General features: G+C 37.8%; 2 protein-coding genes across 8 annotated transcripts in view; one reads left to right on the top strand and one right to left on the bottom strand.

Annotated features, from left to right (window-relative positions):
• Window positions 1–23,106, top strand: part of UBE3A (ubiquitin protein ligase E3A) — a 551,561-nt gene that overhangs the window by 154,096 nt on the left and 374,359 nt on the right. The window lies entirely within an intron of this gene.
• The window catches only part of ATP10A (ATPase phospholipid transporting 10A (putative)), a 104,846-nt gene that overhangs the window by 33,598 nt on the left and 48,142 nt on the right, over window positions 1–23,106 (bottom strand). Inside the window, exons 3-7 of the mRNA XM_049834081.1 lie at window positions 17,257–17,342; window positions 11,454–11,560; window positions 11,217–11,348; window positions 8,623–8,756; window positions 6,807–7,059 (exon numbers count right to left, since the gene is read on the bottom strand). Coding sequence (XP_049690038.1) covers window positions 6,807–7,059; window positions 8,623–8,756; window positions 11,217–11,348; window positions 11,454–11,560; window positions 17,257–17,342 — 712 coding nt within the window. The remainder of the gene's footprint in view (window positions 1–6,806; window positions 7,060–8,622; window positions 8,757–11,216; window positions 11,349–11,453; window positions 11,561–17,256; window positions 17,343–23,106) is intronic.

Raw genomic sequence — 23,106 nt, 5'->3', positions numbered from 1 at the left:
AGTCCTTTCTAGTCTATGTAATATTAGCTATTTCTTGCTCTCTATACACGTTTTCATTATAGCACATTCATTTAATTGTTTCTGCCACTGAGAAAAAGGAGAAAAGGAGAAAGTAAATACAAGACTAGAATCTCATTTAACCAAGTCAAATGTAATTCTTTTGGTACAAATGGTGTTATTTCAGTTTATACCAAGGTAAGCTTGATAACAAAAAACAGACCTTAGCATCTTTCAGCATTTTCTCAAGTGCAGTCTTACGTATTATGCAGCAAGAATTAAGAATTTTGAAGAAATAATGAAACCTGGTTCAATCGCTATGTTACAGCTAAGGTTCACAACACTTCAGCTGTGCAAAGCGTGCTTCTTTGGGAACATGCTGTTCTCTCCACCCACTCAGCTCTCTCCAATTCAGAACCTTTTCCTGTGAACATTATAACCTGAAAGACATTGTTGCAGGATGCTTTTCAGTTTCAGCACTGAAAATTGATGGCCTTGATCTTTTGTCTGATAGAGGGGGTTTTGTTAAGGGCAAAGACACAAACAACTTTGAGAAACACAGCAATGCAATTCATGAAAGTCAAACTGCACTATCCTCTAGTTCATTTTATATTTATGGCACAAAGAAGAAACAATAATTAATACTTATTCTATGAACTCTCTTCCATCTTTCAGAAGACACCAGTAAGCTATAAATAAAACTACTGTAGTAGCTGCTAAGTATTTGAAGAGACATTCTTTTATTTTAAAAAAGCTTTTATTTCATTATTTTTTGGTTTTGCTTGTTTTTGTTTTACCTTCCATGCTACCTATGTTCTATGATGAGGCATCCATTTTGCAGGCTGGCAGAGAGACTGCTGCCACACAGCTAGATATTCCGCTAACTAGAAAAGTGGGATCAGGAAACCCTAAAGAACTTCCCTTCAAGCAGAATAAAACTGCAGAACCCCTAAACCAGAATAACTCAGCTGTCAGTGTGTGTGCCCCGATTTCACCATGGAATAACTCAATTTCACCCCAAACCACTGAATAAGGCTGTTACTGAACTATCATGAAGTAAATCTAGATGTGCAGTACTTACTCACACCACTACACCACCTTATTTCCTTACTATGAGTGCAAGCTTATTTCACTTTGAAGTGCACTCTAGTGTCTGCATAAAGAGTCAGTAGAGCAGCTAGCATGCTATAAATTTGTACAAGTGTGCTAACATAATCTTAATTTACTTTGCAAAAACTTCCCCATAAGGACAAGTCTTGAGACTAGAAAACACCAAGATTTTCCTTCCTCTCCTCTCCTGGCATCCCCAGGGGCTTACAATGAATAACCTTAAGTCCTTCATTAAGAACTCTTTACTCCACTTAGAAATGGAGATCATTCCTACTTTTCTGGAGATTTTCCAGAGCAATTCTGAGTGTAGGTATATGCTTAGAAAAAAGCAATACCTGTGTCTAAATATGAGTTATTCTGTCTTCTGTAGGACTTAAAATGGGGAACTCCCAATCTACTGAGTTCTACATCTGCTGGCACTGGTTCTTTCCTCAGTTACCAATTAAAATTCTTCAAAAGGCAATAACAAATGCAAAGAGAAACTACAGACAAGCTACACAGAGGGCCTGAAGCACCCAGTTCTGCTAAAGGTTTTGATCTTTCTGGGGAAGGCCCCCATGGACTATCCTGATTTCTGAAGATTGTCCAATTGTAAAGGTGGCAGATGAGAAGTCCCTTTGGAAGCAACAGCTGAATTTACAGAACAGTTTTACTGATTTTTATGCCTTTTTTTAAAAAAAAATAAATCCAATTCTTCAACATAGCTGGAATGTGCAGTCTGTGTTGTCTTGACTACATACAAAAAGAGTAAGAACGTCCCACTATGAAGCAGCCCCCCAAACTAAGAAAGAGATTTTTTTAATATAATACACTTTCATATGAAAAGTAGTTGCTGGCTATTCTTCAGCAAGAAAAAATAGAAAGAAGAAATAAACTCCTTCTTTCTCAGATCTAGTGATTAAGAAACTTTGCTAGGCAAGAGCAAATCACTGAGGTTTTCATCATCTGCATTCACCACCATAAACATCTCTTAGTTTTATGTTGTCTAGTTTTTTTTTCACAGTCACTGGAAGGAAGAGGGACGAGTGCAAAGAATGAAAAATTCAGATTTTTCAGATTTGTGTGGTTGCATTCGTGGAGATTCAACTTGTGTTTTGTCAGAAGTTCCATCCAATGGGTGGCTAAAACTAGAAAAACAGACATCACACCCCGTAGGCAAGAGTGCGATTAATTCAGCATTTGGAAAACAACTAGGACAAATGTCAGGCCAAGAGCATCTGGTTGTAGCTACATCATATAATGACTTTCAGAAGCATAGTCAGCTTTTGGGCACCTACTGTCTCTGGGATTAGCAGACTTGGGGCATGGCCAGTTCCCAGAATTGTTAGAAGCTGGCTACTAGCCTGAAGGGAAGAGCTATGGTATCGCAACATAATTTTACATATAAGGAAACAATTCCTTTTTTTTGTTTGTTTTTGGTGCTAACATTCTTTTGGGCTAGGAGGAAGTACTGACTGGAAGAATAATTCTGGGATTTAACCAGAGTATAGTGCCAATGGGTATTTCATAAATGTCCAGGACATTTATGAATGGGACAATCATTCTTCTACTTGGAGTGGCCCATGACATACCCTGCTCCTGAATTAACATTCTGCGAATCAAGAATATTTGAAGGAGACAACAGAACAGATTTAAGAACGCAGGTCACATAGACATGAGGTGGGAATTCTCTGACTATCTTTGAAACAAATACCTAAAATTAGGTAACAACAATCCCATCCCTATCAACATAGTCTTCACAAGGTCCAAACAGGTAGTGCGAATTCCCGAAGTTTGATCCCAATCACTGCATAATCCATCACCAAAATATTACAGGTGACTTCAACAATGACGAATACTTGATAGACCTTGAATCATGGAACTGCTGCTGAGTACACTTACACTTTCCCTCACCGCCTTCACAAGCATTCCTGGATTCGTCTTCAGTGCTAAGCTCTCACACAGCAGTACCCATGAGTAATACTTTGTACTACCTCCAGTTGTCCAAGAGATTCTGACTTGTGCTGGTGCAATTTATTGGCCTCTATTGTTCATGTTTTTGTCACCTCTTGTCTAGACTAAAACTCCTGGGCATAGCGCCATCAGCTTCATAAGAAACTTAGAGCTAATAGAGGATTCCGGAGGAAAATGTTTTCTCCAGCAAATTAATGAAAACTGCCCCTTGTTCCCTATACTACCTAAAAAAAAGTATTAAGTCTTGTTCAGGGTTTCAGTTTTTATTTTAGAAGCATTTAATTGCTTCAAGCCTGCTTAAGGTCCACATAAGCCTCTGATGAAAACCATGATTACATGTCCACATCTGACGCAAAACAGAACTCTCCATCATAATCATAAAGCTAACCTTTCACATGGGGAATTTACATGGCTTCGTGGAACAAACTTCCAAAGAAAATAAGGACAATCCCACCACTCAATAAAAAGACATGCTGCCTCAAATATGCCAAACCTAACACAGCGTAGCGTATGGCTTTTAAGCAGCCCCCAAACCCAAACAAATTGTGAACTGCATGCACAGCGAGAGGAAGAAGGGGAAAGACCAAGCTATGCATAAAGAAAGTCACACACATTGCTTAATGCACTAGTGGAAGGAACTCAGATATGATGATGACAAATGCAGTATAACAATCCCTGTAGAACAGAAAAGAATGGGATAAATGCTCATAACTGTGAACAAATTTTAGGGGGAAAAGCTTGTAATGCAGCATAGAGAACATTTGTGAAGGCTATGCACAATCTGTTGATTTGAGTGATTAACAGATATGCAGCAGTCCTAGATTGTGCAGAAAAAATGCTTCAACAGAAAATTAAAGTTCCAAAGTGAGGAAATTTCAGACCTTAATCTGCCACTGTAGGCATAACTTCCCCACTCTGCCTGTTTGCATGGCTGAGCCCCAGAACATAGGGCCTCTAGATGACTTCAGAGGAAAATTTGCCAAAACTTCTTAGCATGGGAAAAAGTGTGGTACATCTTAGCCTTGTTCTTGGATACGGCTGAATGGAGCTGTTCTGACTGAAATTTCGCCTCCAGAATTCATGCCTGAGGCAAACAACTGGCATGGAAAACTTGGAATCAAATAGTTAAAAGTTTTGTAAAACTATCCGTAACTGAAAACAGGATCTTATCATGAGAAGGGTCAAGCAACTGGAATAACAGGCACTGCTACCCAGCCACAGCAGAGTAACAAACTCAGGCCAAAGAGCTCAGAACAAGGATTCTTCCAGTGTGAGCTATCTGCTTTTACAGTAGAAAATCACCTGTTATCTTCAGCTTTTGAATCTTGACTCATGTACAACAATTTTATATTCATTTTTTCATCTAAAGCGCTACTTGAGTTTGATTCCAAGTAACAAACCACTATGCCTGAAAAATTACTCAGATAAGTGAAGAAAGACACAGACCATCTTTGAAATAGATAAGGCGCATTTTCTTCCACATACGGTATATGGTTTTCTTCCATATATGGCAGCCTCAGATCACTTGCCAAGTGAAAGATTTTAGAATTTTCTAATTCATGAAATCTTCAGCAAAACTTGAGGTACAGAGCAGGATGGTATCAGTTATAACATATGCCCCAAAACCTCCGAGGGAATTCAGATACTCTGGTATAAGACATAGAAAAGCGGCTGACAAATCATTTGCAAGTAAGCACACAGCAATGAAATGTTGCTGATGCACTCCCTAAACCCAGAAAGAGCTGTGATAGACATTTTACCACACATAAACAAGTAGGTTTCAGCCGCAGAAAAGATAAGAGATGGTTAGGAAATCAGACTGGAGAATAGACCTAACAAAAGACTTGAATGAAGAATAGTTTTTACTGTATTATTAATCCTGATTGTAGGGAACAAAATAAAGAGAAACTATCACCATTTATATATAAAATGACAGAGAAATACCTATTTTCTGTAGAGGAGAAAATAAAAAGAATAAAATACTGTGTATAAAATATTGTGTATAAATTTTGTGTCAATTTAAGAATTACATTTGTCAGAAATTTTATACTGACTAAAATTACAACAAAGCCCAACCACAGCCATACATGAAAAGAATGATGGGAAAAAAATGAGTTTATTTTATGTATTTGACACTTTTGTTTGTTGTGAAATTCACTCTGCTTTCATTAACATTTATATTGTAATCTGAAATCGTAAGAGGAAAGCATGCACAAACTTAGATTTCTGTTAAATACATTACATTTGAAGAAAAAATATCTGAAACTCAATACTCAAATTCCAGAGCCTGAGTTCAGCCTACATATTAGCTGATGATACCAAGCTCATAAAAATACCCTTTCTGCACAGTTTTAGTTGGCAGTAGCATCATCATTCCCGCAAACAACAGAATATACTCTGAAATTAGTGTAAACAAGCAAAAGATCAATGGCAATGAAGAAGAAAAAATGAATGAATAATCAGACTTTCACAAGCAGAATTAGGACTCCAGAAACACACTCTCAATTCTAATTCTTCCTCTTTCTTACCTATAGTACAGAGGTAGGAAGTCACAGCTTCTCCCTGTTTAAGTTCTTCTTTCTGTAACACTGGGATAATAACACTACCCAAACACCTAGTTTCTTGAAAAAGAGTGCTTTAAATGTAAGGTCTCAATACTACTTTAAAGTAGAAGAAAAAAAGAACAATCCTTGCATAATCCCAAACTTCAAAATATCTTTTTCCAATCTGGAATCTAATGAACTCTCTAAAGCATGTTTTAGATTTTCCAGTCTATTTTGATTATTTCTCTTACCCTGTATCTTATTCATAAGCTGACCTTCTGTAATGGTCTTTGAGAAAACTTTCTAATCAGTGATCTTTGTATGTTATGTAGATTAAGAAACTTATTTTTTGCAAACAGGAATGCAATTCTGTAGCTATCAATATTTTCCCCCACACAGACAATGATTTGAAGAATTAAGATCTGTTATGTCAAAAATGGTAACAACAAAATGTTAGTGGAAAATAGCACAAATTACAAAAAAATCACAAGGAAATCACTTCATAATTTTAAAAGGGTGATGAGATGACACAGGGATGACAACCCTCACATGCCCTTGTGACAAAGAGTGACTTTTTAGTGTTTCCAGAACCTGATACCTGGGGACATTCTCTCAACTGCAATGTTCATATAGCAGTGAAGATACCTTAACACAGATGCCTGCCACACAGGAGCACTGAAAAGAATCTGACAAAGACAACATAAAATATGCTATTAGATCAGATTATGTTTCTTGCTAATCTGAAAACCAGCATGTTTGTTTACATTTATTTTGCAGCACAAAAGGATAATGTCATTCGAGGTATTCAATCAGACACTAGTCTGGCTGTATGCTTAAAACCGACATTTTACATAGTATACTTCAAACACACCAAACAATTGTGGTACCAGTAGCACTTTTCAATTTGCTTAAATTAGCCATGTGCTCAAGTGCTTTACTGTATCAGGAGCTAAAGCCAGGAGCTTTTACTGTCTTGACAACATACTGTAGATGTTACAGAACACTTTGATAAGACTGTCATTGCTAGCTGAACACAGCCATCAAATTATGCTAATCTGAAAACAGCTATTATGGAGTTTGCTGAGTGGATACATGCAATTTCTTTTGTTTTTCTTCTTGATTTAAGATTACAGTAATTTTTATATCTACTTCAGATTGTCCACAGTACAATTGTTAGATAGAAAAAAAAGATCATGAGCTCACCATTATCATCATGGGAATACTCTATTCCAGAAACAGTGCATCTTCGGAAAACCATCTTGTTTTCAGTAAGTGTCCCAGTCTTGTCTGAAAAGATAAACTGCACCTGACCTAAGTCTTCTGTGATATTTAAAGCTCGGCACTGCAGCTGAGAATCTGTTTCTTCATCATATAAATCTTTATCTTGATGAATAAAGTATACTTGGCAGATTTTAACTATTTCAATGGATACATACAAAGAAATTGGAATCATAACCTAGAATACACGAAAGGAAAGAGAATTAGGAGAAAACAGAAGCAAGGATACAATGACTTAGTAAAATCTAGTTAACTTGGTACTAGACTAGAACACAGAGAGGCTATGTACTTTAAGAATTTACTGCAAAGTTATTATCATGTTTGAAAAGAGTTTATGTACTGTGTTAGGTGAGGAAAACCTATGGTGAATTGCAGAGCTGAAATGCATTATTGTGTCTAGAAGGGTGATTATCAAAGCTAGGACAGAAGCAAGTCTTTTTTAGGCTAATAAGGCGAGCTTGAAACTAACTGGGAAAGGAAAATAAAAAAAAAAAAGAACCCAAAAATAGACAGTATAGTCAGAACCCTGTAAGTGTAAAAGAATAGGATATATTTATTCTGCAGGAATAATAGACTGTTTGCAAATTCACTTTGCAAGAATATGAGAAACAAAATCAGAAGCGTTCACCTCTCCACAGGTACAATCTTTGTGTCCTTGGCTTTTGCACTGCATATTATTTGAATGAAGAACACATTTTATAATTGCTGAAGAAAGAGATGTGAGAAGAAGTTTCTCCAGAAAAGATTTTCAACTGTTTCTTCAGGATTGTCAAAACTCCATGAAATACCTAATTTGTACCTGAATTTTTCTCTGCAGATGTTTTTCAGAACAGAAATTCCTGACTGCATACATTATTTAGCTTGCTGAATTAGATATGAGGGATAAATTATAGCATGCAGATAAGTGGCAAATGTGGTTATTTAAACAAAAGCTACAGTTAAAGTTTAGTGTTTAAAGAATTCTGTGGCGAATTTTTTTAACCAATATCATAACCCAATACCTCAGAGTAAAAAGTAATTTAACATCCTTTGTCATTCCTTTTTTTAAAGGAGTTGCTGCCTCCATGTCCCACTGGGCATACTTCCACATGTCCCAGTGACATGAGTCTCTGTTACTTCTCTTAACTTACTGCCACCTTCACCATTCAATACATTTTTCTTCAGGACAAAAAAACCGTTAACAGAGTTTGTTATCTAGCTGAGATATGGAGGTGTTAAGAGCAGTATCTTTGGAAAGTGGTTAAAAGAGTATACAACTCATGTTCATACTAGGACACTGTACCCAAAGTGGCACCCACAGTCTTTGAGGTGTTGTTCCACAGTGGGTGGATATGAAGCATAAAGCTTGTTTCCTCCCAGCATCCTATCTCTTTCTATATGTTTAAAATGAAATAAAATACCTGAGTCTTTTGGGGAAGGTTCTCGGACGATTATCTTCTCCAACGCCAAGGGAGCTCTGACAGCTTACTCTATGCATCAGTTCGTTTATTTTTTTCAGAGAAGTTATCATCTTTTTACTACCAGATAGACCACTTCGTTTATTTAATTTAGCTTTCTGGTTATATATTGTCACAGTCCCTATAGATAATATTTAATTTTAAAGAGGCTAAATTTACTCCTTTTTAGTGCTTGTTTAGCTGCTTACATGCCTTAGTAGTAGCAGGGGTACTACACATACTGCACATTTATAGCTTTATTACAGCAAACTATGAACAGGTGACAGCATGTACAACTTGATTACCTGGAAAACTATGATCACTGTCAGAAATAAATATACTGAAGCTAAAACAGGAGACAAGTATTTGCCATCAGGCCCTGGAACATCAAAGATTGGTTTCTTCTTCTCAGCATATTGCCATACCCATAGGCCATGACCTGCAGAAGAGTTGAAAGAGAGAAAAATGCAAATTAAGTCCAAGGAAAAATGCTTATGGTATGAATTTGTTCTTAGAGTTGAGTTAGCTGGGAAAGTGGTATTTGTTTTCAACTATTCTGCATGACTTTTGAAAAAGGCCCCAAACCCATGGTTTTTTCTGCCTTTGTATTTGGGTTTTGAGAAAGGGGTTTGGCCTCAAGGACATCATGCAAGTGTCATTTCACATAACTTTATCCAAATAAAGTGAGCTAGCCAGTCTAAATTAGTAGTTTAGGCTCTTTCTGTAATCAGCAGAGAAGACCAGACTTCTTCAGAAAGTCATTCATTTCAATAATATTTGATGTGTTAAAATGAAAGAACTCCATTGACTGCACTGGGTATATCACTAGCCAGCTATTACTAAACTAAACTAGTTTCAGCTAGATAAAGTCAGAAGAGACTTTAATCTTACTGTGTGAATCTTCACCACCATGCCTACAGAACTAATGAAATAATAGTATCAGCAGAGTCAACAGCATGGAAGCTCAGGAACTAAGAACAGAAGAAATTCTAAGCCTTGCTCAGAATGGTTTTTTTCATTGATTGTGCTGATAACTAAATAAAGATAAAGTGGTTTGGGGTTTTTTTTTGGGGGGGGGGGAATGACATTCTTGTTAAAGAGATGGAAAGTTGCTTTTTTAAGTACAGTGCTAGGATTTGCAGTCCTAAAAGTCCTAAAATGGTATGCCTGATATTTTTAAGGTTAAAAACAAGGAAGAATTCCCCCACGATAAGAAGCATTCAAACTATCTTCACTATATGTCAGAAATCAGAAAAAAAGGACAAAGGTCTACTTTAAAAGTAATACTTTGTAAGCCACATCTAACAAAGTCCTTTACATCTTGATACATAAACTCAGCCTCGAACTCTTAGAAAATAAAAACAATACTTAAGTCAAGTGAGAAAATTATTTTGTCCCTATGCTACCAATATGAGCATATCACCATACTGATGTCTTTACTGATGTCTGTATTTTTATTCTTGAGAGCAAAAATTGGAAGCCCCACACTGAGAATGACCTACATCAAGACTTGTTCTGTAAATATCCTGACTCAGATTTTCAAAAGAATTAGTTAAGCGTCATACTTCCACTTTCTCGACAGAAGGTACCAAAATTGCCTGACTCTCACAGAACACAGCTTTGCACCTCTTGAAGCACCAGGCCCCTCTGCTTTCCAAGGGGTCAAGCAAATTTCTTTCCAGCTCTTTTTGGTTGTTGCCACCTCCAGCAGTTTGCTCTGTCCCTCTGCTGGTGGTTTCTAGCCTTGTAGCAGAAGTGACAGAAGGGAAGGCGCATGTGTCACCTACTGTGTGCCACCTCCTCCTGTTTACATTCATGCATCTCAGGAGTTTCAGCTGAACTGAAGCCACTGCAGTGCACACCCTGCTACCGCTGCTCTAGGGGCAACACCTCAGATGCAGTGGCAGAGGGGACAGCTGCAGCTGCAGGCAGTGACTCCTTGCAATTAAGCCTTCCATGGCACTTCAGCCCTGAGGACTGGGTTCCCGAACACTAAGACACTACAAAAGAGTGTCATGAACTCAATGGAAACAAGTATGCTGGCTGATTCACAGCTGGAAATACTCATCTTTAAGCAGCATTTAACAATACCTGGAAAAAGGCACACAGACACTTATTAAAATGGCATAAGATTGTTATTAAACTACACCATGGTTGTTAGGAAACATTCTGGTGTGTATGCCGTATGACTCACACACAAACATTACAGAACACACAAACATTAAGGATATGGAATTCATATGCCATATATAAAGAATCATTTTGGGTGCCAAACATAAAACTCAATTCTTTCTCACAAATGAACAGAAAAAAAGCCTGAAGAGTATTAACCTGAACTTTAGCATTTCCTTAAACACTCCATGAGGTCTAGAGAGTCTTCTGCTTGGATTTATGCAGATTTAGACTTTCATTTATTTCTTCTATGTCAAAGCTGCAGCCTTAGGGACAGTGCATCAATGTCGTGCACTGTGCCCTTGATTTCATAAATAGTACTGGGGAATAGCACTGTGCTAATTATGTTTTTTCTCTCCTCATAAATTACTTTGTTGACTGATTAATGGCATGTTACATTCCACCTCCTGTAATTTTGAAGGGACTACATAGAAAGTGGCTTCTTTTGGACTTGACATTTTTGGATGCTATCAAGGCTAGTAGAATCTAAGCCTTCAGATCGCTGGTACTAATAGCATATATTTGATTGATACTAAGAAGCTGTTTAGATGACCTTATGTATCAAGACATCTTGATTTCAAAGAAGAAAACACAACAAAAACTAGACAGTATGGAGGCAGCTTTATGGATTTCATCTTTTGGCAGGCACATATGTTTTTGATAAAGCTAAGTGCATGAATCGCAAGACAGTCTAATACTTAAGTTTCTACTCTGAAAGAGCACTTACCGATGGCAGAAAACAGACACATGATTAGAAGTATGAGGACACACCAAAGGACATCGGCATTCATCTGCCTTTCAAGCTTACTGCGTTTGTAACGGGGTCCATTATTATTTAACAAAGCTTTGGTCTCATGCCCTGCAGAAGCAATTACATCAAATGATGTCATATGGATTTTTGTTATTATTTTAAGGAAACCTTAAAAAGGGAGTATGCCTCGTCAGACAGAAAAACAGCTTTTACCTGCATAGATTACTATTCCTGCAACCTCTTCTGTATTTCTAATGGTACATCCACGTAACAAAAGATTTTCTTTGAACAGTCCATCCTTTTTTCCACTTTTATGTACACTGCAGAAAATTTAAAAACACAACAAAGCATGGCATGACAAAACATTAAGCTTGTTAAATCATAGTACTCTGTAATATAACAAGCCCAGGAAACATCTTCAAAGTTTAAGTTTTGTCAACCTGATGGTGAAATAGTTCCTTAGATCTTCCTCCTGGGAAGATTCTCTGCCAGACTTTGAAAACTGAGAATACCTACCCAAGAATCCCAGACATGCAGCAGCCCAGGTGGAGCAGTACCAGTTGCTGTTGGATATACAAATGTACTGGACAAAGGCTCACTAGAGATATGCAGGCCAAATCTACAGCATGTGTGCAGCCTATCTAATGCTTTGAAATGCATTGGACTTTCTGCACATGTGCAAATTGACTGTGCAGTCACAGTTAACCCAGTCCACCTAAGAGCAGCTGTGTAGTGCATACGATCAACCCACTATTCACATGTTCTTATCAAATAAATCCTAGAAAGAAATACGGTAAAATTGGGAAAGGACTGTGTTTCAGAAGCAGTGATACTAAGGAAGATGTGCCAGGGATATTATGCATCAGTTCAGTGAAAAAGAAAGGAAAAAAATACCATGTGTTCATCAGCGAGAACAAGAGAAATTCCTTTCAGAAGTGTCTCACTGACTCTCTAAGAAAGACGAAATGGTCTGCGCCCTGATGATTCTTGTTGAGTAGCACCAAAACACATGAGAACAACGGAACAAAGCAAGTTTCCACTACAAGCTACTGTCTGCTGTGTATGGACTGACTCAAATTTCAGCTGACAGAGAAATACAGAAAACAGCCTTATGAGAATTAACAGTCATCAGGGAAATGCTAAACAATAATAACAACAATTTTAAAACAACATTAGAATGATTTATTAGGCAAAAAAGACAAACCAAATAATAATTTCAAACCTTTTCTAAATAAATAAAATTTAATTTAATCAGCTGTAGTATCCCAATGCCTCAGAGAATATTAAAGCAAAGTCTGAAATGTTTAAATGCTCTGCCTTCGCTTTCAGGGCATCAAAACTATCGCACTTCCAAAGTCTAAAAAACAGACTGCAATAAGAAACTGGTAAAAGCTGGGAGTTCAAGAGAAATCCTGGAAAAGCACAGGCACTATACTAAAACTAACATTGTGCTGTTGCAACATCAAATTTTATGGCTACCTGGATTTGAGCATTTAAAATCCTGTGTCCCCTGAAATCTGCAAACTGGCTTAAAATTGTGCCTTTTATAAAGGTGGAGTTGTTCTTCTTTGCTTCCTATTTTCTAAGCCTTCACACCTGGGTTATATCTTCATGCTTTTCTGATTGTTAGAATCTTTTCTTTTTCTAAATGAGGACCAGAATTCTAACTAGCACATGCTTCTAGGATCTCAGGCCTGAAGAACTATATCAAATATCCTGAGATCTGCAAGAAGAAAAGGTTCACATTGGTGAATCCTTTGTACTCTTCCCCAGTCTAGTAGGACTACTTGCAGATTATGCTGTTACGCTGGTTACGCTATGTAGCCTCTAGTTGATGCTCTTAGTTAAGAGTAGAATACGACTTCTTACTATCTTAGCTTATACAACTGCTCCAAAGCAATGGTGCAACATCGGAAGTTAACCTGTAGGTTCCAAGACCCCAATCTACTGCCCTCACCCACAGGCTGAGCCTTCTCACTACAACTCATCCTTACATGCAATGGGTACCGCCTTTTACTTTTCCATATCTAAATGAAATCAATCAACTCACCTGCTGCTCACCAGACCTTTAGAAAACATGGATGAAATCAAAATCTAGGAGAAAGAAGCTGGCAGGGGCTGGAGGAAACTCACTGTTTCCTTCATGTCTGCACTCACTCCCAGTGACTCACTAACAGAACATACATGTAAGGCAATTGGGCACTGATGATAAAAGGGAGAAAAAATTAGAGACATAAAGGTCTGGATTAAAAAATAATGAAAACTAGAGTTGAATAAAACTGCTCACTTTGATGAAAAAACCTGCCAAGGCTATAACTTTATGTCCAGGTGGAGAGATGGCTTAGATCCCATTTCTAGCCCTGCAGAGTTGTAAACACTAAGCTTCTTACAGAGGGTTTTCCCCTTTCTGGATTCAGGCCAGTATAACTTTGGAGGCAAAGAAGGAAACTTTTCTCTGTCAGTATTTAAAACAGTGGCTGGCTGAAGCCACTCAGACGCCTGGAACGCGAAGGCTAGCCCACGAGGAAACGCACTGACAAGTGCAGGTGCAATGTTCTTTTTCTCTGCAATTTCTCACACGGATGACACCGCAAATATGCACTATCTAAACATCTAAAACATACATGCACCATGAATTAGGAGAAATGCAGTTAGCTACTACTTCGCTACAGCACTCTGAAAGTGTTTGTGTCGAAATAAGCCTCCTGGTTCAACACAGCAAAGCAAAAATAAGTCCGATGGTAGCTCACTTCAGCCTTTTATTATATTTTTCCTTGTTACGTGTTTGCCAGCATTAAACAACAATGTGACGTATCAAAACTGTATTCAAAAGAGTATTTTCTTTTACTGTCTGGTTTCTCAAGTGTCTTACAAAGCAAATTATAGAGCTAGCATTACTTTCCAAGGCTTGACACTCCCAAAGAAAATATTCAACAATCTTAAACATAGTCTCAGTGCACATCATCAGTCAGAATCTTCCTGACTCTCAATTCTGATGCAACTTAGTCTAGGTTGTTGGGTTTTTTCCCCTCCAGGATAAGTAGTGTCACTATAGCACATTAAAGAGACATCACTGTATAGATTTTAAAATTTGTTTTCTTAAAAAAATTGTAACATGATTTTATATGTATTTGGTTTTGTTATCTTATGAAGAGCTTTGAAATAGAAATACAGTCATGTATTCATATTATTATTATTATTATTATTATTATTATTATAATTCCTTGCTATACTTATTTTGGTATGATCAGATAAAGCTTTCTATTCTTGTCCAATAGTAAAATTTTTACTTTTAGAGAAAAGCTGAAAAGCCAGAATGCCAACTACTACTCCTCCTTTTCCCTTGCCCATACACACACAAAAAAACTAGAAACAAGATTTTAAAGCTAATTTGTTTTTATTTTTGGAACCTAGCATGGGATTTTTGAATGTTTGCCATGCATACTGTACATAATCTGCCTAGGCCCACACAGGCAGGGGGCATGTTAGGTTTTATTCTATTCTTTTTACACAGAAGACTTCTTATAGGGGAAATTAAAATGGGGAAATATGCTTGGGATATCTGAGGATACAGAAACTGCAAAACGGTATTAGAGCAAGCACCTGAGTAGAACCTGTCTGTCTGCACATCCAGAGTGTGTTCAATGCAGACTGTGCCAAAGTAACGGAAGTCATATGTGGTAATGTGTACACTACACTTTTGCAGATATAGAAACATAGAATCATAGGGCCAGGCCCCTCAATGCATTTTGCAATATTTTTGTGATTTTTTTTTTTATTATCATGTTTCCTTTTACCCTGACCTACCTGTGCTACATTGGTTACCTGTAGTGATCACATTTCAGAATAACTGTGGGGAACAGAAGTTTTACATGTTTACAACACACACACACACGGACACACACACAAATATTTCTACTACCCAAAAGATTTGTCAGCCCAGACATTAGAACCAAAGGAGCTCTTCATATTTCAAACAGAGAAAAATAGTCCTAATCAAAACCGGAAATCTACGAAGTGGTCAAAACTTCAAGTACACTTTGACAGTAATGTCTCAGCACCGCTTTTACATATGGATCTCTTGGAAGTCTATTATTTCATACCATCCCCATTTAAATATCTCAGTAACATTTCTTTTCAGTTGAGCTAGTATCAGCTGGGAGCGACCTGAACCTTTCTTTCAAGCAGTGACTGCTGGTAAGATTTTGAACAAGAGTTAAGATTTGAGTTTGACATGGCAATGACATGTTTCAATTCATATGTGCTAATTACTATTCATCTTGCAAATGCATGATTTGAAATAGACCCATGATTTCATGATACTGATGAAGGAAATCTAAAAAGAGGGGAGAAAAAGCCTTCTCTCGTGATAAATTAGGAGACTGAGAGTTTATTTGTTGAGGGGTTGGTTCCTGCTCTTTACTTCAAACACCCCATGGTCCTTTAGTTGTAAACTTCTTGCAGCATAGCTGATGAGACCTGGAAATCACCTGATGCTTTCTGCCAGATTCAAAACTGATGTCTTGGCTTTTTGCTGTGCCAAAATATATTCACATCATTTGTGAAACACTGAAGTATAAACAAGATTAAATAGAATCAATATTGAACAACAGTCTTCCAAAAAGTACTACCATGTTTTCTGCTACATAATCCGAATAGTTCTGTAACTTACAAGCTACAGACATTTTCCAGATGGAGTATGTAAGTAAATATATAATGAAAGACAAATTTATGCATATCTTCTACAGTATTCAACCTCTGCTCAATATTTTGGGGACCAAGATTCACACACATGAAGTGTGCGAGAAAAGCTGCCAAGCCTTGCATTTCCATACCGGGAAATGTCATTTCTGCAGTAGAGCAGGCTCTCGATTAATGTAGACAGTCACACGCCCTCTTACAGTAATGTCTAATACTAAACTTTTATCTTTAAATGAACTGTAGGGCTTTGTGCTGCTAAATAAAGGAACACATTTACCCACACTATAACCTGATGTAGTTTCAAAAAAACTGTCCTGATTTACACCAGTTGACAGTACATCCTACACAATCTGTGACATCTGAGAGTAGTAAGTGAGGTGGTAACTATAAAAAACTCCCCAGGCTCCAGTAATTTACCTTGTGACATGTACGCAATTCAATACAATACTGCTTATCACTCCTAATTATTGTGGGTGATAAATCATTGTATTCTAAACAGAATTAGTGTCTGGTTAAACTCTCTTCATTAAAATTTAGACAAAAATCAAATAACCTGGGGTCTCACTCTGCATGTGGTTACAGACTGTAGAAAAATAAGACATGCAAGAGTGCATCTCCTAAGTCACCGCTATGGGCACAACTACACACCACAGTCCTGGCTATGTTAGAAGCAAAGTGCTTTGCACATACTAAAACATTTGCTTCTGAGCAGGACTGATTGGCCAGAGATGAGCACCCTGTTAATGCAGTTCTGTTTGTTCAGAATTAAGTCAAAAGGCCACAGGTGATTCTGCATGGTAATAATGTACAAGCACACCCATTGTTTGAGCCAATTGTTTTCTTTTGTCTGAATGAGAGGAAAGGAATACTGTCATAGCTGTAGAAACATCAGTTTTGCCTTCTGATTTTCCTCAATGACACTTACATTAAAAGAAACATCAAACAGACCCATCTTCATAAAAGCAGGAGTCTGTGTGTTCGTTTGTTGGCTCTCTTGGACCGGTCTTCTATTTCCTGCCATTTCTAGATGGGCTTTTTTGATCCATGGAGGGAAGGAAAGGGAGAATGGTGTCTGTAACTGCACTGCTTCATGCATTCATTTCTGGAGTGTAAACTCGTCAAAGCTAACAACTAAATCCATCCTAAGGAATGGAAACGTGAGGCTCCCATCTCACCCTGAAGTGAGGATCCTCTAAAAGAGCCTTAAATATGCAGCTGCAACTTACAGAACACAGCCCAAAAGAAACCAGCATTTAATTTATTCTGTATTAGAGAAAAGGAGTGTATACTGAAGGATATTATATGAAATACTCACATGTAACCTTGAAACCTACTTAAGTCATTGTTTGGCTTCTCGCATTCAATGACACTGGTGAACTTCAAGGGGTCAAATTCTGAGTCCTGGAATAATAAAAGTGTTAATTACTTGGGGCAAAGACTTGAAAATTATAGCCAAAATCACTTTCTTTTCTAGCTTTCTTAATGTATTAAAGTCCATTTTTTTTCAAAGGCAATAAAATGAATGACACTGTCCACTGGCACTGAAAATCAAAGCGACCTGGGCACCGAAATTCCTTAGATACCTTCTAAAATCTCCCTTACAAGGATGACTTTTCTGTTCTGCAAGTGGAAGAATGTGAGTTTCTAAAAGCATTAGATAAAAGATGCCGAGCCGAGAAGTCAAATGAATTTGGTCTGGAGTGGAAAAATGAAATTTAGCTGGGAAGGCTCAAAATATTCAATAGTATCACTATACTTCATGTTCAGTGAAGCTACTGAAATTCTAGGACAACATAAGTCAATACACTGCCAATTATGAAAAAGCTAATATGAGCTTTTGAAATATGAGCAAGCCTTAATTGCTTTATGCCAACACAGATAAATTAATCTACTACAGTAAATTATACACATATAGCAGAATAACTTTTTCCCAATTAACACTTAAAAACCTTCTTGGTTCTCTAGCTCATTAGTCTGAAGCTGGTATTTTTGCTGACTATGTATGTTTGCCTGTAGTTAGCACCTTATTGTGTCTGAGGAAAAACATCCTATCACAGCATAATTACTTGATTTTGTTAAATAAAAATCAAGGCTCTCCCTCTTTTGTCAGACCAAACAAACTGTGCACTGAAGTCAGAGATACCCAGTCCTGGTGCTGCTAAGAAGGCTGTTTGTCCCCGTCAGTGAGGACTACCTTTAGAAAACTGCTTTGCACACCATTTGAATGAAAGAACCAATTGTGAATTATCATATTATTAAGTTTCAGTGCTGCAAATGTTATGTTTTATAATGGTTTTGCTGAGCAGCTGTAGACTCCAACCACTACTTGTTAGAACACACTGTGGGAATAGCCAACTGAGAATCAGTAACCAAAGGACAGACACAAACTTATTGCCAGCTTCTCTGAAACACACAGGTATGCCTCGTTTTTTTTATACTGACTCTACTCAGAAGAGGTGAAAGAAACTAGATTTTAAATAAGAGATAAAAGAAACTAGGGGATATGTCAGCATCACCATCAACGCCCTCCTTCATTTTTCTGCCAGTTACACCTGGAAGAAAGACAGACTTACAGTAAATAGGAGACAATTCAAACCACCCACACCTGACACTTTTGGGAACCTTTCCTGTATTTTTGAGAAACAAGAGATGATAAAGAGAACTGCAAAGATGGGCTGTCACTTAGAGACAGCTACAGCCCACTGGAGGAAAAAAAAACAGTTTTATATGCAGAATTCAGCTTGTAAACAAGGGGGGGAGAAAAAGGACAGCTCCGAGCAAAGAAGAAGATTGCTATGCTGAGAGTCAGACTCCCTAAATTAGGTCAAATTTGGCAGTCAAGTACCTGAGCCTCAGCAAGAAACCCAGCTGATTTTCTCAGCACCAAATACTGTTGGTATTTAAGCTCATTAGATATTTCTCCTGGTTAGCCTTAAACTTCTCTAGGTGACTGAAGATTGATGCTGGGAATGCTTGGATGTACTTAGTTCTTCAGAAGCACCTAAGACATCATTAGGCTGTAGAATGGGGCAGATACGGTAAAGCCACACGGTCACCCCCTTTGACCCTTGTTCCTCAGCTGCTCACTTCAGACAGGCACAGACACCAGCAGTCACAAGGAAGGAATCACTGGCTAGAACAGCCATCACGAAGCTTTCTGCCTCGGCATCTGAAATCTGTTACTACAGCTCCGAAACTATACACACTCTGCCTGTGTCCTTGCCTCCAGCAGTCAAAGGTTCACGTTACAGAGACACTACACTAGGAGCCAGTGCTACCTGGCAGCTGGCTTTACTTAAGCTTGCTGGAGAAGGTGAAGTTCTCCCAAGTCATGCCAAAACTTGTTGTACTGGGAAACCTTGTGCTGTCTACGGAACACCTGCTCTGCTGCCTCAGAACATGATCATTTTCTTCCTTGCCCTGGTAGGTTCCTTGGCAAAAAAAAAAAAAAGTACAGGGAAAATAGCCTGTAAACATTGTTCAAGGTGTTTCGATAATATACTGTCTGTCTGCCCAAGGACTGTGCTAAAGAAGTCACCACTGTAGCTTAAATTGCATTTGTAAATTGGAGGGAAAAGTCTGGAAAGGGAAACATTACTTGCCTTTTTATTATAACATACTATATATAATACAGTTAATTTAGCACAAATTTTCATTCAGTGGTCTTAAAAAAAGAAAAGAAAGAAATCTTAACAACTTTGATGAATGCCCCTGAGGGAATCCTAGAGCTACCTAATAATAAACTCCATTGTGATCAAATGCAGGTTTTCTATGGCTGCTGAACTCAGCAGAGAGAGCATGCTTTCAGTGCTGTACAGACACATTAACTTCTAGAGCAATTCGAAGTATGCAGACTGAATCCCGTTTCTGCTAAGAAAGCCTGCCAGCAAAGCCAGCAACTTTACAATTAAGAAAAAAAATCTACTTAAAATCTAGAGCTGAAGTCTTCACAAAAAAGAAAGATCTTGTCAAATAAGAGAGGACTAAACCTACCCAACCTCCCCATCACTACCATGCAACATAGTCTTTCTCCCTCCTTTGTTTTTTGGATTCTTTTCATTTATGACTCAGTTTTGGAACTAAAAGTCCTTTATTGTTGAAGCTAACTGTCTGTCTATTTGTGTTCTGTTACAATTAACTTGAAATATGTGATTATGGTCTTTAACCAGATAATATCTGGGAGGAGAGAAAATCCAATTAGAATAGTAGTTTACGTAAGGAAATGAAGCTGCTGGATTCTGATTTATGGCAAAAGCTCCTTGGTTTATTAATAAATCAAATAACTCCATCTCTTTCCAGTAAAAAGGAAGAATAGATATACACTGTATATTACAGCTGATGACACTGTTTTGATGTGAAAATGTCTTTTGGTAAATGAATGAACAAATACGTTAAACACTGCCTGCGTGTAACTGCTTTCAGTGGTTATAAAGAAGCACAAAGTTAACATAAGATTTCACAATGATCAAAGTTTTGTTCCTTTTTATGCTGATACCTAACTTCCGCAGCAAATGAAACATAAATTGTGATGATGGTCTCATGTAACATGTTTAGCTGCAGCTAAATAGATGTTCAAGCCCAAAGTGTTGCTTTTACAGTGCATAAATCATGATTTGTGCTGTTTTCTGCGTAAAAGTCCATGAAAAAATTAAATTTTCCACCACTACCTTTAATTTTTCTCTTACAGTGAATTTCTGCATCACTGTTAAGACACAGAAAACACGATCAAAATATAGTCAAAAATAGCACTTACCCAGACCTTTGTGCAACAGTCATCTGATGTGCCTGATTTTCAGTGTCTTACTTTCCCCTTACAGAACTGCTGGGCATTAAAGCTGTCCCAGACTCAAGAGGGATTAAAAGCTCCATGCCTAGACAGACTGCAATCTCTGTTAGGCTTTCCAGTGCCTAATTTCCCTGAAAACTTGACTTAGTTGGTGCTCTCATGGTCTCCCAGCGCACATCAACAAGGCCAGGTCACTCACAAAAAGCAGCTGGAGGCATTTTTTTTTATTTTCTGAAGTTATGTGTCATATTTATCACAAGGTACCTCTGCATGTGTCCCAAACCTGTGCCTTGTGCACCACTAACTTTAACAAATGACCTTCTGGTTGATACAAACCTGGGAGAGATTCACTGACTGCAAATAAGTTCCCCAGAGTATTTCACAAAACTGTTGGATGGCAAAGGCCAGGACTAAATTCTGTTCATGTCAGTCAAATTTTTCTGTTAAACAACCTGTTCTCCTTTTGCTACTGTGTACATTTACCTGCAAAATGCCTTGCTTATGCTTAAGGCAGATGTCTTGCTATGACGTAGTGCCTAATTTGGAGCACAGACTGGTGACTGTAAGAGACATTACAGAAAAACTGTGCTTGAAAGGATACTTGAAGGTCACTTGGAGAAACAAGAAATCTAAAAGAAGGGCCAGAAATTATTTTACTAGTTTCAGTGAGTGCTGACTTTGAAAAAAATCACCATAAGCACCACATATGTCAAAGTCTAAGTAAAGTCAAGCACATTCAATTATTTTAACAGATAAAAAGAAACAGCAACCATAACTCACAAGTTTTTACTCCTGCATTAACACTCTAAGGCTGCACACAATCATATTACCACTTGTGCTTCTCTCCCTTCAGGCCAATCAATCTTGAATTCTCTTTGAAACAGTGAAAGAGCAACAGCATGAGATATGGATGATATTTAGCAGTCAAGAAATGCAGATTTGCTTCCATGAGGCTGAAAATAGAACTGAATCCTTGTTTCCCTTTGTCTTGAGCAAATGGGACTAGTGTAAACCCCTCTGCCCATGCTCTTCACGCTATCTTAGCACTTGCAGGCTCTAAAAGATTAGGACTTTCATTCTTTTCCTGATGTTAGGTCTTGCCCCTGCTTTTTTGACACAGTAAGCATGGATATAAGCATGATCCATACGGGCGCCAGTTTGGTTCTCTGCTGGTCTTTCAGACGGATGCCGTTCTTCCTGTTGGGTTTGAATTTCACATCACCATCACGGTATCACAGCAATGCCACTCTGCAACAAGGCTCCCATGTTGTACTGTCTGCACACTGGCAATAGAATGCAAGTTACTTCAGAGAGTAAAACCACAAAATTTATCTCGTTGCCTTTGCTCTGGAGAATGTAGGGAATGGTTGGATGGTTGGTAAACACTGCCTGAAAAACTGAATGACCACAGACCTGCACACAGGGGATGAGAAGGTAAAACTGGTGGCATGCCTTATCCAGTGCTGCCTGGCCTATCAAGACACCAGGAACCTGTTGCTGTGACCACCATGGCACAACACGGTTTTTTTTCCGTGGGTAAGTCATAACAAGGTCTTAAAAGATGTGAAACCTCTGTTTCAGTCATTTCTTCCCATATGGTTTGAGAGTTTCAGAAATACAGAAATAAAGAAATACATCACTTTGTCAACCATGAATGCATAGAAACATTCAGGTATATCCCCACATCGGGGTTGCTCACACCCTGCATTCAGAAGCCTTCAGTGACGGAATGTTATCCACTTCACTCTAGCGGTAAGAATTCTTTCTTACCAATATAATATTAGAAACAGGTCTTGAAGGTTTCTGCATGTATGAAATGATACACAAGAAACATCAGAGGAGTGAAGACTACTTCTTGCTTCACTCTTCTGCCATATCATGTCATAACAAAATGAAAAATAGAAGAAAAAAAAGCACAAACAAAACCAAGAGAAAAAAAAGAAGGGATTTAATTCAATCATAAGAAACTGACTTTCCTCAAATACCTGACTTCACATTTTCATTTTGCCAAAATAGCCTTAGTTCACTGCCTTCCTCTGAAAAAACTGCTGTCTTTTTAGGAACTCATAGGTATTTCTGAACGCTTGAAACTTATCAAATGACACACAGTGATACTTAGGTATTTTATGTAGTCGGTGATTCCACAGAATGTATTTCATTTCTTCAGGAGTCTTCTTGCTAGGAAAATGTTTAACATCCTATCCATAAATCCTACTTCTTCCAATTTCTTAAAACTTAAGGAAATTCATTCTTACTCTAAATGCAGCAATGAGAAGGCTTATTTTCCTTATGTAAGCAGACTTAGTCAGATTGCAAACACCTGCTAAATATGGATTCCTTCAAAGCTGAATTTCAAATTAAAGTTAAATTGCAGATGTA

This window comes from Accipiter gentilis, chromosome 31, assembly GCF_929443795.1.
Source record: "Accipiter gentilis chromosome 31, bAccGen1.1, whole genome shotgun sequence".
In the NCBI taxonomy this organism is placed as follows: Eukaryota; Metazoa; Chordata; class Aves; order Accipitriformes; family Accipitridae; genus Astur; species Astur gentilis.
This window is presented reverse-complemented; position numbering and strand designations above follow the sequence as displayed.